Source organism: Mytilus trossulus, chromosome 1, assembly GCF_036588685.1.
Source record: "Mytilus trossulus isolate FHL-02 chromosome 1, PNRI_Mtr1.1.1.hap1, whole genome shotgun sequence".
Taxonomy (NCBI): Eukaryota; Metazoa; Mollusca; class Bivalvia; order Mytilida; family Mytilidae; genus Mytilus; species Mytilus trossulus.
In genome coordinates this window covers 46,068,046-46,085,484 of record NC_086373.1, presented here as the reverse complement: position 1 = coordinate 46,085,484, position 17,439 = coordinate 46,068,046, and the positions used below count along the sequence as shown (strand labels likewise).

Genomic DNA, 17,439 nt, shown 5'->3' with positions numbered 1-17,439 from the left:
TAAATTTCTTTTTGCTTATACTAAAGTTATGGTGCGAAAACCAAGAAAAATGCTTTTTTTGGGAACCTTTTTGGCCCCTAATTCCTAAACTGTTCAGACGACGCCAACGTGATATCAATATACGACCAAACAATTTTCAATTTTTGCGGTTGTATGAAAAAACTGGACATTTTATCAAGCATTTGCTGAACCATGAAAATGAGGTCAAGGATAATAATGGACATTATCACAGACAGAAAATTAGTTTATGTTCTTATTCAATACTTCAAACGAACATAAAGCATTTACAAAGTAAAAACTCAACACAGTTTTTGGTTATCAGCTCGCCCCGACAGCACAGAAAGCTTATTTTTATTATATACAATAAACAAATGTCCAATTTGCTGTCATCGACCGCTGCCATCACATATAAACACAATCTACAATAGAAAAATGTTCTATAAGTTGAAGAAAAAATCATTTCGATTTACGTACATGTATTTTATCAACTATTTTCTACATAACATACTGATTCACATTCCTATGAAGTCTTAATAAAAGGGGTGGGTGGGTGGGAAACGAACCTTTCTGTCGGATAGGCGAACCTCGAATGACAATTCTATATATCTTATTATAATTTTAGCGCTAAAATTCTAGCATGAAGTTATCATGATTGATATAACTTAAACCGGTAATAACTTACTGATGGTCCAATCAAATTAAACATAAACATGTTTTGATTTAAACACACGTGTTAAAAGTAAACAAATACACGTGTTCCCGAGTAACCTTTATAAATACATTTATGTTCTTATTCAATACTTCAAACGAACATAAAGCATTTACAAAGTAAAAACTCAACACAGTTTTTGGTTATCTTTTTGGTTATCAGCTCGCCCCGACAGCACAGAAAGCTTCGATTGATAAAGAAAGGGACATAAAGAAAAAGGGGGACAAACAATATATATTACAAGCCTAAATTCTTAGATACTGACAATCTGTTGAGTATACTCTCTTTAACATAACCATCTTTGGCTTTATCACTTTTCCATCTCCCGTGTTTCTTAAACAACCGGTCATCTATTCCAGCTTCTGCCGCGGCAGTAGCTCCTCCTGACCTCAAACTATGTAAGCCAAACTGTTTTTTATCAAGACCTAAACTGTCAAGTGCAGATAACAATAACTCTCTGGCTCTGGTGTAAGAAATATGACTACTCTTTCTAAGTTTGTATATATTCAAAGATTTACAATAACAAATAGATCTAAAGATAAAATCATTCGATTCTTCAGGAATGTTAGCTAACTTTAGATAACGCTGAAGTACATCTTCCGGGCATGTAATATTCCCTGTTTTTGAAATGACAACATCTTTCCCTTTCCTATATACATCAGTTTTACTCTTGACTAAATGAAGTGTAAGGTAAGTAGGGGAAAACTGTATATCAGACCTTCTCAAGTTAGCTAACTCGGAGAATCTTAAAAAGCCAGCATAGGCTAATAAACACATACATGCTATTCTTACATCTTTTAAATTACAAGTATTATTAGCATATTTACATACAATATTTTTCAAAATATGCGGTGTGATAGGTTCTTTTTTGACAACTGAATGACCTATTTTTCTATGAGCCCCTTCAAGAACAGATGCAACTAGATTATTTTCACTGGGATCAGCAACGCCAGCTAATTTATGTGCCCATTTTATGGCGTAAAAAGCATCATTTAATTTTGAAACAGATTTTGCAGTTTCAGACAAATGAATAAAATATAAAGAAATATGTAAATGAGATGCTGGCAATGGTGAAAAAGAATATTGACTAGTCCACTTACACCATGAATTGAAGGCATATCTATATTTCTTCTGAGTACTCGCAGCCTTGGACGAAAGAAGGAATTCTGGCAACTGTTTGAACAAACTGCTAAGATCATTATTAGAGGTAACTTGTGAATTAAAGTCTGACCAATGTCCTACTGAAAAAATATCTGAAAAACGTAAAATTGCAATAACATTTTATATACATATACAGAGGACGAATTATTAGCATATTTCAGATTTCTATACACAGTAAAATATAATATATATTCAAATATTTCAACGCCAGCTACAATATCTTTATAGATACTAGGGCCATAAACTGTAAAACAAATTACCATGCCTGCTACAATATCATTATAGATACTAGGGCCATGTCAAATAAAAAACCAAGCCTGCTACAATATCATTACCGATACTAGGGCCATGTCAACATAAACACCCATGCCTGCTACAATATACATATACTAGGGCCATGTCACAAACAGACCATGCCTGCTACAATATATCTATATATATATTAGGGCCATGTCACAAACAGACCATGCCTGCTAAAATATATCTATATATATTAGGGCCATGTCTAAGATGCATCTAGCAAAACAGCCAAAACTGGCGAACCAAACGGTTCAATTCCGAATATCGTATTCTTATTCGAACCTTGCTTATAAATACCATCAGTATTTTTAAACACAATAACATCTTTTACGTAATCTTGATAAATCAAATGTTTATCGAATATCAAAGGCCAGAATGCAGCAAAAATCCACTTAGGCACAACTAACGTGCCTCGAGCTTTACAAGCTATCATGTGTTTTATCGATCGTATCACAAGATTAATTGGTGGAACTAGCCAATTATTTTCATTGGTCCAAACTTGAGAAAATGCATCAACTGCTTCAGAATCAGGTTGCCAAAATAAGGAGTTAAATCTCATAACTTTTCTATTTTCGACACTTGCAAACCTGTCAATCGAATAAGGACCCCACATATCATTTAAAAAATTGAAAAATATATGTGTGACTCCCCAGTCCTCGAAATCAACCATTTTGCTGATATAATCAGCCTTTTCATTTTCTTTTCTGGGAATCCATTGAATGTCAATTGATATTCCTTTTTGAATGCAAAATGAAAAAATTGATTTTGCTATAACATGAAGATTTTCTTTCATACTTCCCGAATTAACAATTTTGACACAATTTTGATTGTCAGTAAACCACTTTATAGTTTTTCCTGTGAAACTATTCTTAAAAGAAAAAAGGGCTAACTCTATAGCTTTCAGCTCTCTCCATGTGGAGCTTTGTACCGTTTCACTACATGTCCACATCTTATGGAAAATCTTATTTTCTAATTCAACGGTGTATGCACCAGCGGCAATATTACTAGCATCTGAGTATATGACAACAGAAGATTTACTGTAATGACATAAATTACGATAGTTAATCATGGTGACATTTTCTAACCAGAACTTTAACTCTGATAAAACCTCGACGGGTTTGTACCCTGTAATGGGAATATCCCACCCAATTCTACTTTCAATTTCCATGTAACAGAACTTTGACATAATTCTAGCCACATTTCCGATTACGGGAGTCATAGAAATAATTCTACCTACAACCTGAGCTAAAGATCTAGCTGTAACATAGGGAAATTTAGCCAAAATGACATTCAATGAGAAAATCAAATCGTCAACTCGACGTTGGGTAATAGATAATTTGTATTCTTTCGAGTTCCAAACTATTCCCAACCATTTTAACTCGGTAACAGGTTTAAAAACAGACTTCTCCTCGTTAATAAGAAAACCAGCATCAATCAAAGACCTTTTTACGAAGGACGATTGCTCATTACATGTATTTTCATCTGGACTCATGCCAAATCCATCATCTAAATACAAAACAACTTTTATACCGTTTCCACGCCAAAATTTTACTAGTGGCCTCAAACATTTAGTAAAAATGTACGGACCGGTAGTAATTACGAAAGCTAAAACAGTATAGCAATAAAATTGACCTTCCCACTGAATACCTAAGAAAGTCTGTTGCTGTGAGCATATGTCTAAGTGAAAATAACCAGATTTTAAATCAAACTTAAACAGATACATATCTTTGTCAAAATATTGTATAGCTAACTTCCAATCCTCAAATTTTATTTTTTCGCGCTTTATGTGTTTATTCAATTGACTCATATCTAAAATAAGTCGTTTCTTACCGGACTTTTGAGTAGCAACACTCAGTGGATTTACCACATATGGTTGAAAAGGCACTTTAATTACGCAACCTATTTGAACTAAATCTTCAATTGACTTTGTGACAAATTCAGTATTCTGCCGTGCTGATCTATTATTTCTGTGGTACATTTTAAAAGGTGTATCTATAAATGGAATAACATAACCATTTTGTATTGTATCAAGCACAAAAGGACAAGCACCTATATTTTCCCAATACTTTACATGACAGGCTAATCTACCTTTCACTCCTTTAAATTTATCATATGACTGACAATTTTCAAAATATTGAACTTGATCTAAAAAAGATTCTATATAATCGTTATCAACAAAACATGTAGAAAATTGGTCATTAATAGTGTCTAAATACTTATCATTCACAATGACTGGAGAGTGACGTTCAGGCCCTACTTTACTACTTCTGGTAGGTTGTGGAGTTGTTGTTGGATGACCTGAGACTGGCGAGAAGAGGACAGTTTTTTCTCCAGTGGCCTTGTTGCCTGCAGTAGTGGCACGTGTCGATTGAGCAAGGCTCACGCCTTGCGAAGCTCCCACGAAAGGGCTGTTGCTGATTACGTTGATAATGCTGAGCGTAAGCAGGGTTACCATAAGATTCCGCAGGTTGTTGACGAGGCGGATTTTTAGGGTAAGGTTGCTAGTGAGATTTTGACTTCTCCTTGGAGGTACGGATAGCTCTGGTCTCAGCTTGTTGTATCTTTCTCTCATCTTCAGAATCTGAAGCCACGGCATTGGATTCGTATTCCCTAACGGTTCCCCAACCAGCAGGGGAAGCATCAGCTATGCGTATTTTCTTATTACGGCTTTTGATCTTATCAGTTATGTCAAGAACTAATCTATAGGCTTGAGTATTGGAGTTAGGGATGAATTTTGAAAGTTTATTAACAGTGTCTAATAATTCCTCGTTAAACTGGTGTACTGAATTCTGTTTCCTTCCCCCTTAAATTTTAGAGTTACGTCCTCCTTAATCTTTCTCTTAAGGCAATCTTGTTCTTGTAATGAGTTCAGATTTCAACTCGCCTAACTTGCTGTCTAAAATTGTCTTAAAAAGCTCTACAGTATCTACCAAATCAGACGACTTATCAGCTGCTTTATGAATATTAGGTGGCGGTAAACTATTATCTCTTTCGAGTAGTATGTCTTCATTCAATTCCAGACGTGGAGAAGATTCGGACATTTTACCAAGTGGCGATATAAGAAAAAACGAACCTTTCTGTCGGATAGGCGAACCTCGAATGACAATTCTAGATATCTTATTATAATTTTAGCGCTAAAATTCTAGCATGAAGTTATCATGATTGATATAACTTAAACCGGTAATAACTTACTGATGGTCCAATCAAATTAAACATAAACATGTTTTGATTTAAACACACGTGTTAAAAGTAAACAAATACATGTGTTCCCGAGTAACCTTTATAAATACATTAGTAAAATAAGTATCTGTATACAAGAAATACTGTCCAATCTTTTTGTTTTATAGCAGGTAAAACTTATCTGTTCAAATTAAACAAGTGTTATTATTTGTATTGTTTTATAAATATACTGTTACATATAAATATATTGTTTTATGTGAATATACATATCAATAAGGTAATATTCTGAACTTCAAAATAAGAAATAACTGAACAAATTGTTAACTTAACTAGTTTATTTCTGTAAATTTTTTGTTCCAAAAATACAGCACAAAATTGCAATGAAACAACAGATTACCAACTTATTTTGCATAGCAATATTATTTTTAAGATAGACTAACTTTATATCATTACTGTCAACTTTGAAAATAGAAACTGGCCTATTTCACGACACTTGTATGTTTAAATGTAATGTGAAGGTCTATGTTTAAATGTGATGTTAAGGTTTAGGATAAATAAAAAATAAAAATTCCATTTAACAATAGATGACAAGACATTGTTAAATTAAAGTTTTTCGGTATACCATAAAAATCTATTTGTAGTGCATTGTTATCAAAAGAAAAACATCATCTATAAATAATTCTGAATAACAATCTGAAAAACAATATTACACATAAATCTTATTTCACACAATTTTGACTGACAAAAGATCTTTTTTTTTAAAAGGTACAGAAATGAACTTCCCACTACTAATTACTACTATTAAATCATATTGCACTATAAAATTAATACAAAAGTAGAAATAAATAATCATAAAAAAGTCTCTTACAAATAACTGATATTCAAATCTCTGATGCATTACTAATATTCTTTTACTGTTGTTTACCTTAATGTAAATCATGGAAAATAATTGTCAGCTGATGATTGGTTAATACAGATAAAACATTGAAATTCAATTAACTTTACTTCTAAAGTCAAAATAATGGCAGGTATTTAAAAATCAAAGAGAATGTAGATTTTACAATATATTTTTTACCTAAATTTAGATTCTTCTAATCAGTCAGATACATATCACAATATATATACACAGGTAGAACGCGTAGTTCTGTGCACAAATTTGGTCCAGTAGTAAATAATAATAAAAAAAAATACTAGAAAACAAAACAATAATTAAGTCAATGTGAGAGCAGCTGTTCTCCAAAGACAAAACCTAATAAAAAATGCTGTATTAAGATTCAAGTCTAAATCAGTAAATCATAGAAATAGCACAATAATTGTGTATTGTATGTATAATTTTAGCAGCATAAGCCTTAATGCCATTTATATGCATAGAGTTAACTGAAACAATGTTACAACAACAAAATAGGGTAGGCAAATGTATTTTCTTTTAAATGTAAATAATAATAATAACAAACATTTATAGTGATATTTCTAAAGGCCAAACATGTCACATCAATTATAAAAGATCGAAAACAACTGATGGGATGAGCTCAAATGTTTTACATTAGAATAGCTGGGGCCCCTTAAAAATACCCCTTCTGACAGAGGTATATGCAGTCCCAAAAAATCTGTAATTTTCCCAAACCCACTCATCAAATTTTTATCTTATATCTTTTATTATATGTACATCACTTACATGTTCATTGACTTATTCTGAGTATATCCCATATAGTACAGAAAATCAATTTTAGAAATTTTAGAAATGTGTAATTGATTGACGACAAAATTAAGATTCAAATCCAAATAAAGTTCTTGTTAGACAAAATTCCCAAGTTACTTGATGGGGGGCCCTTTCTATAAAATTTGTAAATGGATGCCTGCAGATACATTTATCAAACTTTTGTGACAATCTACTCGTAACCAGGATGGAGCATGTCTTACCAATTATTGCAAGTACAAAAAAAAAAATGTACAGAAAATATACCAGGTCTTTTTGCATAACACTTTAAACATCAAATAAATATAAATTTTACAAATTAAATAGTCCAGCTCATGTAATATTGAAATAAATATTGAATGTTCAAAATTGAACAATAAAATTTCTAAATACAAAGTCTTAACAATAACTTTATGTTACTTTTAGAGACAAAATATGTCATGGCAATATTTTAGAAGAAAAGGGTGGTTAACAACAAACAATAATTTATGGGCTAACTACTGCAAAAGCTTCTATATCATGGTATATTGTTTATACAGTGGCAAGAGTTTATGCTGATAATGCTACTTCAATTCTGTCTTTTCCTACTTTTTCACTGACAACAGAGACTGGTTTATAATGACGAGCTTTGTCCATCAAGTATTTCTGTAATTAAATAAAAATGATGTATAGAGAATTGTATAAATAATGTGACATACATACATGTCTATTAACATTTTTTTATTCAATTGTCTGCTCTAATTTGATGATTATGGACCTTTTTCACCTCTGCAATATCAGATATTCAAATATGAAAAATTATGAGCTAGTTGAATGAATATAAGTAAAAAAATATTGTCACGAAGGCATGTATCTTAAATCTTTTATAGTAAAATGTAACATTAATTTCATGGCTATATACTTGAATAAAAACTTACATGAGCATATCCCATTCCATTTCTCCTTTCATCCACAGAAGCTTTACCTCCAACCCATACAAATAGTTCACTCTTGGTGTCAAGAACAAATACATCCTGTAAATTATATAGTACAAAATTGTATTTTAGAGCACATATCACAAGAAGGTTGTTCCTCAATCTCAAATATTATCTACTGTAAAAGCAGAAATTTTCATGGAGGATTTAATTTGTTTATTTTGTAGAATATATCCACGAAATTAAAACCCCTACTGTTTGGCAGCAATATTCTCAGTCAAGAAGAAAATCTACTTGTGTTTAAACCAGTTCTACAATTTTTAGTAGATTCAAAGCCATTAGGCATTTAGCGTACATGATTGGGATGGCGATTTGGGTGAGACAGTCTGACAAAGTCATAGAAACACACACTGCCGCCAGTTTATATATATATAGTTTAAAAGATCTGATGAATAAAATAATCAAATTTTTATTTGCAGTTATTTCCCTTTTCTTTAAGAAAGGGAGCCGAATCCCTTTCTATTATTGTTTTACTGTATTTACATGTTTATGTTATGTACATGATTTTTGAAATAAAATATGTTTAAAATATAAAGGATCTCTTGCCAACATTAAACAAATTCTGATAATTATATTGTAGAACTAATGACAATTGCATCATAAAATAAAACCCTGCTAGATTCAAGTGAGCATTCAAGGTCATTATTAGAAGTCATGCTATCAAATTTATAAGTTATAAGTACACCAGGTTGATACTTTATACTAAATCATCTTTTATCAGTAAAATGTGTGACACCTGTTTCACTGTATATATATATAAACTGGTACACTCAATGAATGTGATTACTAGGTATAGATTATTTTCTCAAATTATCTAACATTAAAAATAAAAAAAGTATTTTCTTTTATCGTTCCCTATAATTGAAGACATTCAAATCTAACTAAAATACAAACAAAGCTACTGGTTTCTTCAATTTTAGGCATTCATATTTAAATTAGGAAGTAGCATCACCCTAATAAATTAACCTTAGACAGTACTTTGTCAATTTTGGAGACTAGTAACAAAATGAAAACACTGACTTTCCTGTCCTTTGTGTTTTATTTTCTCAAAGTATTTAGCAAGCTATATATCTTCACTTCTGTTGTTGAGTTGGTTTTGTTTATGTTTAAAAATTTTGTAACTTGCACTTAAAACGTAAAATGATTATTTTCACAGTTTTTTATTGTCTGCCCATTGTATATATGATCTACCTTAATTTGATACAAGTTGAACTGAGTCATTTCTCAAAAATAATACCCTAGCTACAAGTTCTAAATTAACAATAGGTTGATGAGCAATAATAAGGTAAAGTATGCTTCCATTAAGCTTAATTTCAAATTTCAGATAGACCCAATCTGTAGTTCCTGAGAAATTAAAAAATAAATAAATACATAGCCATTATATGTAAGAGTATGTCAGTATTGACTTAACAGGAGGTTGATGAGCCATGAATTTGAAAAGGCATTGCACAGTTGGGACAACATCCCTAATGCGCCTCGAAATGAGGAACTCAAAAGTCATGTGTAAAGAAAAAATCTCTGTGTAGTGATATTGGACATGTTTCTATTTTTAACAAATGACTGAACTTAATTATTTGTGGTGATTAGGAAAGAAGAGAACATAAAATAAATGTGTAAAAACTATGGAGCTATTGAATGTGTTCAAAGTATCAAATTTTCAAAGAACTTATTGTGTTAAAAAGGGGATATTTTACCACAAGGAGCCGCATCACAAAAGGATGTTCGGGGTTTGCTAATTTACGGAAAAAGTAATCTCACTTCGTACCCCGAAAATTTAACCACATATGTGAAAATGTCACAGCTTCGAAACGAGCTATCATACATATCCAAGTTTACGATATGGACTGAGCTACAGGAAAAAACGTTACCATTACCGCCTATGAAAAAACAATTAAAGATATTGAGCCAGTTAAAAGCTAGCTCAAATTAAAGGGCCTGACAAAAAAGGATTAGGTCCAGTAAGACCCCTTTTTGGCCCCAAAATATAGCAGTTTTACCAAATTGTTAAAATGTAAACTTTTAGTTATTTATTTGAAAGTAAAATGCTTCTGCTACATAAATATGGGCTGTTTTTTACAGTGCAATGCACATATATCGTGTATTAGTATCAATAAGTCATGCTAAATTACTGAAATCTTCACAATTTTAGCATTTTAGTTAATTTTTAATATTGAATTGTAATTTGTATTTGATGATAATACATAACATATATAAAGGTTGAGGATTAACACAGATGCGGCCACTTTCATTTTTGACAAAAACCATATGAAAAATGACATTTTTTGGCATATTTGATAGATTTTTCATATTTAAGTTTGAATCGGAGCGTTTTAATGACTTAATCAGTTAAAATCTTTCACATACACTAATAGAATCAACTGAAATAGACATTTAAGTGTTTAAAAAGTGTCCAAAATCTTTTGTTAGATGAACCTGAAGTTTGAGGTCAAAATCGGCCCTTACCGGACCTACTCCTTTCAGGAAGCTCTGAGTTGTAGTGTCGGAGAATACTGTAACAAAACTTCATGGGACAAAAAGACAGATGTAAAAAAAAGTATAAACCCTCCTTTCATAGAAAGATATTTTCAAAAACAATCTATCATAATTTGTTGATTATAATTAGAAATTATTAGGTATTATTCATACTACTTTTGACTGTAAAATTCTTGGCTATTTCTTTCATGACTTACATCTTCTCCAAGATCATCCATGGCTACATCTCCAGTCTTTACTTCTGAGAAAGTGAAGGATCCTCCAGCATCTGATAATCTGAGAACACATATTTAATTATATAAAAAAGAAGATGTGGTATGATTGATAATGAGACAACTTTTCACAAGAGACCAATAAACTATAGGAACAGCCTTCAACAATGAGCAAAGCCCATACCACATAGTCAGCTATAAAAGGCCCCAAAATGACAAATGTAAAACAATAAATACAAGGAAACTAACGGCCAAAGTTATGTACAAATGAATGGGGAATGTGTAGATGGGACGCAGATGATGCCCCTGCTTGCATATCATATAAGGTTATAAAGGGACAAAACTGAAGAACTTTAATCAAAGTGCTTGTGTAAAAATTAAAGGGTAAAGATTGTTTTAATTTTTTCAGTGAACATTGCATTGTATAAAGCATTTTTTGTAGTAATGTGATTGTTAAAATTGATTTTTAAAATTGGAGTTATCTTCCTTTGTCCATAATTGTAGTTGGTTAAAATTGATTTTTAAAATTAGAGTTATCTTCCTTTGTTCCCAAAGATAGATAACTCCAATTACAAAAAATTAAAAAATAATTTTAACAATTACACCATTGATATTTTTAGAACAGATGTTAGATTCCTATTTGTAAAGGAGCATAAATCTAGAACGGTTGAAGTTACACCACCAAAATTCAGACTTGATCTGTATTGTTAGGTAATAAGCATTGTGTATAAGTTTAATAAAATTTGGTTGAGGCAAACTAAAGTTAGAGAACAGAAACAAAAAAAATCAGCATTTTTTTTTCATTTGTAAAGGGGCATAACTCTAAATGTGACACCACCAAAATTAAAACTTGATCTGTATGTTGTGGTAATAAACATTTTAAAGTTAAAGAAAAGAAACCAATGGACATGCATACAGACCGACAAAGGTAAAACTTAATGCCCCCTCTATCACTGAAGGGGCATAAAAATGAACAATACAAATATGTAACACATCAACAAACGACAACCACTGAATTACAGGGTCCTGACTTGGAACAGACACATATATACAGAATGTGGCAGGGTCCCAACCCTCCCCTAACCTGGGACAGTTGTGTGACAGTATAACAACAGAACAAACTATAAAAATCAATTGAAAAAGGCTTATCTCATCAGATAGATACAAATAGAAATACTACACTACTAGAGTGGAAGTGGCCAGGTACTTGTATACCCAAACAACAAAAAGACATTAAGTACAGATCTGAGAGTACTCACAGTAACTGACAGCTAGTTAAAAGCCACTAACAACTAAAAAAACAGATGCTTCGCAGGGCGCAGCTTTATAAGACCGCAGAGGTTGAACCCTGAACGGTTGGGGCAAGTATGGACACAACATTCAAGCTGGATTCAGCTCTAAATTTGGATTGTGATTAAATAGTTGACACAGCATAGGTTTCTGAAACAGAATGAATGTGGTCTTATGAACTTAAAATTTCAAAACTGATCTCAATTCAAATTTCTAATGAAGTTTGCAACAATAACTACTCATTAAAATACATCATAAAATATTAAAATGTAAAAAAGTGCTTGTTATTACTGAATGGTAAAGATTGTTTTAATCTATCAGTTGGTAGTAAAAGTGAATATACATTGTATATTGTATAAAACAATGATTTAAGTTGATTCAACTACTATTCTGGACAAAGAAAGATAACTCCAATTGAAATCCAATTGGAATTTCTTGCTATTGCACAATATTGTGCAATTAGATATTTCTTGCTATCGTGCAATACTGTGCAATTGAAGATTTCTTGCTATTGCACAATACTGTGCAATTGAAGATTTCTTGCTATTGCTGAATACTGTGCAATTGAAAATTTCTTGCTATTGCACAATACTTAATATAATAATTTTGGATCCTGATTTGGACCAACTTGAAAACTGGGCCCATAATCAAAAATCTAAGTACATGTTTAGATTCAGCATATAAAAGAGGCCCAAGATTTCAGTTTTTGTTAAAATCAAACTTAGTTTAATTTTGGACCCTTTGGACTTTAATGTAGACCAATTTTAAAACGGGACCAAAAATTAAGAATCTACATACACAGTTAGATTTGGCATATCAAAGAACCCCAATTATTCAATTTTTGATGAAATCAAACAAAGTTTAATTTTGGACCCCGATTTGGACCAACTTGAAAACTGGGCCAATAATAAAAAATCTATGTACATTTTTAGGTTCAGCATATCAAAGAACCCCAAGGATTCAATTTTTGTTAAAATCAAACTAAGTCAAATTTTGGACCCTTTGGACCTTAATGTAGACCAATTTGAAAACGGGACCAAAAATTAAGAATCTACATACACAGTTAGATGCGGCATATCAAAGAACCCCAATTATTCAATTTTTGATGAAATCAAACAAAGTTTAATTTTGGACCCTTTGGGCCCTTTATTCCTAAACTGTTGGGACCAAAACTCACAAAATCAATACCAACCTTCATTTTATGGTCATAAACCTTGTGTTTAAATTTCATAGATTTCTATTTACTTATACTAAAGTTATGGTGCGAAAACCAAGAAAAATGCTTATTTGGGTCCCTTTTTGGCCCCTAATTCCTTAACTATTGGGACCTAAACTCCCAAAATCAATACCAACCTTCCTTTTGTGGTCATAAACATTGTGTTTAAATTTCATTGATTTCTATTTACTTAAACTAAAGTTATTGTGCGAAAACCAGTAATAATGCTTATTTGGGCCCTTTTTTGGCCCCCAATTCCTAAACTGTTGGAACCAAAACTCCCAAAATCAATCCCAACCTTTCTTTTGTGGTCATAAACCTTGTGTCAAAATTTCATAGATTTCTATTAACTTAAACTAAGGTTATAGTGCGAAAACCAAGAAAATGCTTATTTGGGCCCCTTTTGGCCCCTAATTCCTAAAATGTTAGGACCAAAACTCCCAAAATCAATCCCAACCTTCCTTTTGTGGTCATAGACCTTGTGTTAAAATTTCATAGATTTCTATTCACTTTTACTAAAGTAAGAGTGCGAAAACTAAAAGTATTCGGACGACGACGCCAACGTGATAGCAATATACGACGAATTTTTTTTCAAATTTTGCGTTCGTATAAAAATGAAGATGTGCTACCCTGTTTAAAATAAATTTTCTACAGGTACAACCAAACTTTAAAACCAAATCATTATATCTATGGCAGAATATGGTTATATTTGATGTAGATGTATCAACCATTATTACATTATTATATTAATTTTAAAAGCAGTAGAATATAATAAATTCTAAGAAATGTGGTACAGTTCTACCTCATTGTAACTCAAATTGAAGATTGTATTTATTTATTAAGTTAAAATGGGAAGACCAATTTTTTTATCTACAGTAGCAAATTACATGTATTTCATCACTTTGCAGCATACTAGATTCTACAAATAATCAATTATTACCTCAAAAGTTTCTTCTCATCATCACCCTCCTCTTCATCATCTGAGTCCACTTCATCAGCATCCCCTTCTGGAATGGCTTCATAGAAACGATGCTGTAATGGAAAATACTTTTTATTTGGTGACAAAATAGCTTGCAACTATTGCAACTTTGAATATTCCTTGAGCATATTTAAATCTACATGATGATAAAACCAATTGTTCATAAAATATGTCATTATACTGCTTCACATATAATTTTCAGAAGACTTTCAAATCTTTGATCAAGAAATCTGTAAAATTGTACTATTCCATATTATCAAGAGTTATCTCCCTTACAACATGCTTTTTACAATTCATGCAAATAAAAATATGCCTTCTCCTTTTCATTTGAATCAAAATTTCAAAAAATTATAATTAAACAGTAAAGGTTTTTTTATTTTACATTTTAATAGCAGCCATCTTAACTGAAGATCATTAGATATAATTCATAGGTGTCAACCTTTTAAAGCTCCAACTAGGAAGATTAAGTCAGTCATTTTCACAATTTAAATTGCCTTTATAAGCAAACTACAAATACAGGTTACTGATTTTATTGCATGAGCTAGCACATTCTTAGCTATTTGGGTAATTTTAGGATATTTTACAGGATAACATTGATGCAAAATATGGAACAAGTCATATATCTCTCATAAAAATGGTCCAATCAAAATGACAGTTACATATGGTCAGCAACACAGGATGGCAAACAATACTAACAGGTATGAGAGCTTTCTGTCAATACATTCAATTGCTATCAAAGGAGTTAAATTAACAAGATACTAGAAAAAATATTCAAAGTCCAATATTGCCCTTTAAAGTGGTCAGATTAAAATGACAGTATAATCTGGTTCAATAACTCATGATTTCAAATAGTACTACCAAGCATGAGAGTTTTCTGTAAGTTGAAGTCCTATTACTTCCATAAAAAATTGTCATATCAAACGGACTATAGGAATTAATGACAGAATGAGGGCAGGTAAAAAAGGACATTGATAACAATATTTGCTACAACTACTAAGGGTTATAAAACAAATCAGTCAATGTGATGTCAAATGATTAATATTGTCACAAATAAAACCCTGTTTATGCTATTGTCTATCTACTGGTCAAAGGACTCAGTTATCGTCCTTTGGATTGCCTTGTCTACGAATATAGTCCTTAGTGTGAACAGTGTATAACTTGCATTTTTTTTGTTACACTTTCCCAATTCATTTCTTGATATCTATGCATGAAATATTAAGTATGGGGATGAAAAAAAGGTAAAAAAATTAGTACATCTGAAGCTGTCAAACTGAATTTTAGACCCCCTTATCACAGAATTGTCAATATTTTGGCTGGTAGAAGTTTCTATAATTTTGATATTATTTGTCCCAATAGTAGTACACTACACAGTAAAAATCATTTTGAAATAGAGCAGGTACTATTTTTCTAATTTGAATTTATTGTCTAAAAAAAATGCACTACGTAATAACTGTTCTCGGGCCTCTTGGATAGACTCACGATGCCAAAAGTTTTCAAGAAGGAACATAAGCTAAATTATCAATAATTTTTTCAATGAATGTACACTTACAGCTTTGCTTATTCCACTCTCATCAAGAACTGTTGTGCTAGCTTTTGGTCTTTCTGATTCCATCTGTTGCAAGTATTCAGCTGCCTATTAAAAAAATCAATGAAGTTTCCTTTGAAGATGTTAAATCATTGAATGAGCACTACACTGCTTATAGTTTATAATACATATAAATTCCTATACTTAATACTTCAACTTTCCTATACCTTATTTTTTTTTTAGAATTATGTACATTCCATTTGAATTCTAGATCATCATACATAGTTTTATAAAAAATCAGATTCTTTACACATTGCATATTTTATAGTGTATATTTATCTATGTAGAAAATGAAATCGGACAAAGTCATGATTAATTTCAAATAATTGATCAAAGTAAATAAATAGTTGTCAATTAAGTCTATTGTTATACATGTTCTCAGCCGTAACAAATTATCACATGACATGGAATAATTAAGTTTATTTTCATAACATTGCAAGGAGGGACGAATAACTCTAAAAATATTTACACCAGCGGTGAATAACAATATTATCTACAGGAGAATAATCTGTGACTTTCTTGATTAGAACACAACTTATCTCCATCATTGCCCATGTAAATGACGTCACAGACGTAAATAAACAAAATGGCAACATTCGTATTACAGGAAGCTTTTTGAGAGATGAGGAAAAAATGTGTCTAGTGCTGATGATATCTCTTGTGTTTGTTACAAATGTAAGGTAAGTGCTTTTACAATGATTCAAAAGGCCTAGTTTGGTATAATAAAACTTGATTACAACACAATTGACTTAAGCTTACAATTTTTTTTTAGGTAAAATAAAAGGTAAATTTCTGTCAATGAACTACCACCTTGTTACATATATAGGAAACAAATATTTCTATACTACTTATAAAGCTCCATATTTACATACACTTTGTCAAACAAAATACACATAAAGCATATATAAAAATACATAACTAACGGACATGTATGGCTCTGTTTGAAAGGTGTTGATACATTGCAAATCCCCTCTACTTAGTTGGGTTCACTAATTCATAATTGAGGCTCTAAAAGTCTTTAAAAAATTTAAAAAGTTTAATATCTTATATACCGCTATTCCCTTTTCTGGCTAATCTATTTATAAATATGAAGCAATAGTACATATTTTCTTCTACTTTCTTAAATAACATATTTACGCAATATTTGCACATCAGATTTACTTGAACAAATAAAGTAAACATGTTCAGTTGAAATTAAGAATTCTTTAAATAAGAAAAACATAAAAATTCAAAGAAAATGAAATTAATTCGGCTTTTAAGGTTCAAAATTTAATATAAAGTGCACTTTAATTAAATGGATAGTAGCTACGATTTTCATAAAAATTACTTTTTTAATCTATATGCCGGATTTTGTACAAAAAGTTTAATAAATATGATTAAAACAACTACTGGTTACTTTCCATTTATCATTTAGAAGCTTTTTAACATTTAACACCTAAATTTATTTCTTGTCTATAGATAATAATTCGATGTTAAGCCCAATCCTTATTCATATGACCTATGTTGATCTGAACTCTTCAGTTCCTAATGCACAATCGCACATTGTGCCTCAAAGGGAAACTTGTCAAACAGGGGAATGTTATCGCGGAAATGGTACGTGAATTTACAGTTTCTGCGAGAAAAGAAACAAAAAAGAGGTGCAGA

The 17,439-nt window shown here is 31.3% G+C and overlaps 2 protein-coding genes across 4 annotated transcripts in view; both read right to left on the bottom strand.

The window, feature by feature from the left end:
- Nucleotides 1-946: 946 nt before the first annotated feature.
- Nucleotides 947-4,766, bottom strand: LOC134721733 (uncharacterized). The gene is made up of 2 exons (XM_063584959.1): nt 2,468-4,766; nt 947-1,962 (listed from the first exon to the last, which is right to left on the bottom strand). Exons 1-2 carry the CDS (start codon nt 4,764-4,766, stop codon nt 947-949), a joined length of 3,315 nt encoding a protein of 1,104 aa, XP_063441029.1.
- An 899-nt stretch (nt 4,767-5,665) lies between these two features.
- LOC134725617 (gelsolin-like protein 2) overlaps nt 5,666-17,439 on the bottom strand; it is a 42,533-nt gene continuing 30,759 nt past the window's right edge. For all 3 annotated transcript variants that reach the window (XM_063589585.1, XM_063589576.1, XM_063589595.1), the window contains exons 10-14: nt 15,760-15,843; nt 14,172-14,263; nt 10,711-10,789; nt 7,964-8,059; nt 5,666-7,691 (exon numbers count right to left, since the gene is read on the bottom strand). In XM_063589585.1, the coding sequence (XP_063445655.1) occupies nt 7,596-7,691; nt 7,964-8,059; nt 10,711-10,789; nt 14,172-14,263; nt 15,760-15,843 (447 nt within the window). In that variant the 3' untranslated portion in view covers nt 5,666-7,595. The remainder of the gene's footprint in view (nt 7,692-7,963; nt 8,060-10,710; nt 10,790-14,171; nt 14,264-15,759; nt 15,844-17,439) is intronic.

What these genes read in the sequence shown, in the direction of transcription:
- LOC134721733 (XM_063584959.1), bottom strand. Translation starts at nt 4,766, where the DNA reads ATGCCGTGGCTTCAGATTCTGAAGATGAGAGAAAGATACAACAAGCTG. An exon ending in TGTGTTTAAAAATACTGATG is followed by an intron (nt 1,963 to 2,467) that starts GTATTTATAAGC and finishes TACGTTTTTCAG; the next exon opens with ATATTTTTTCAGTAGGACAT.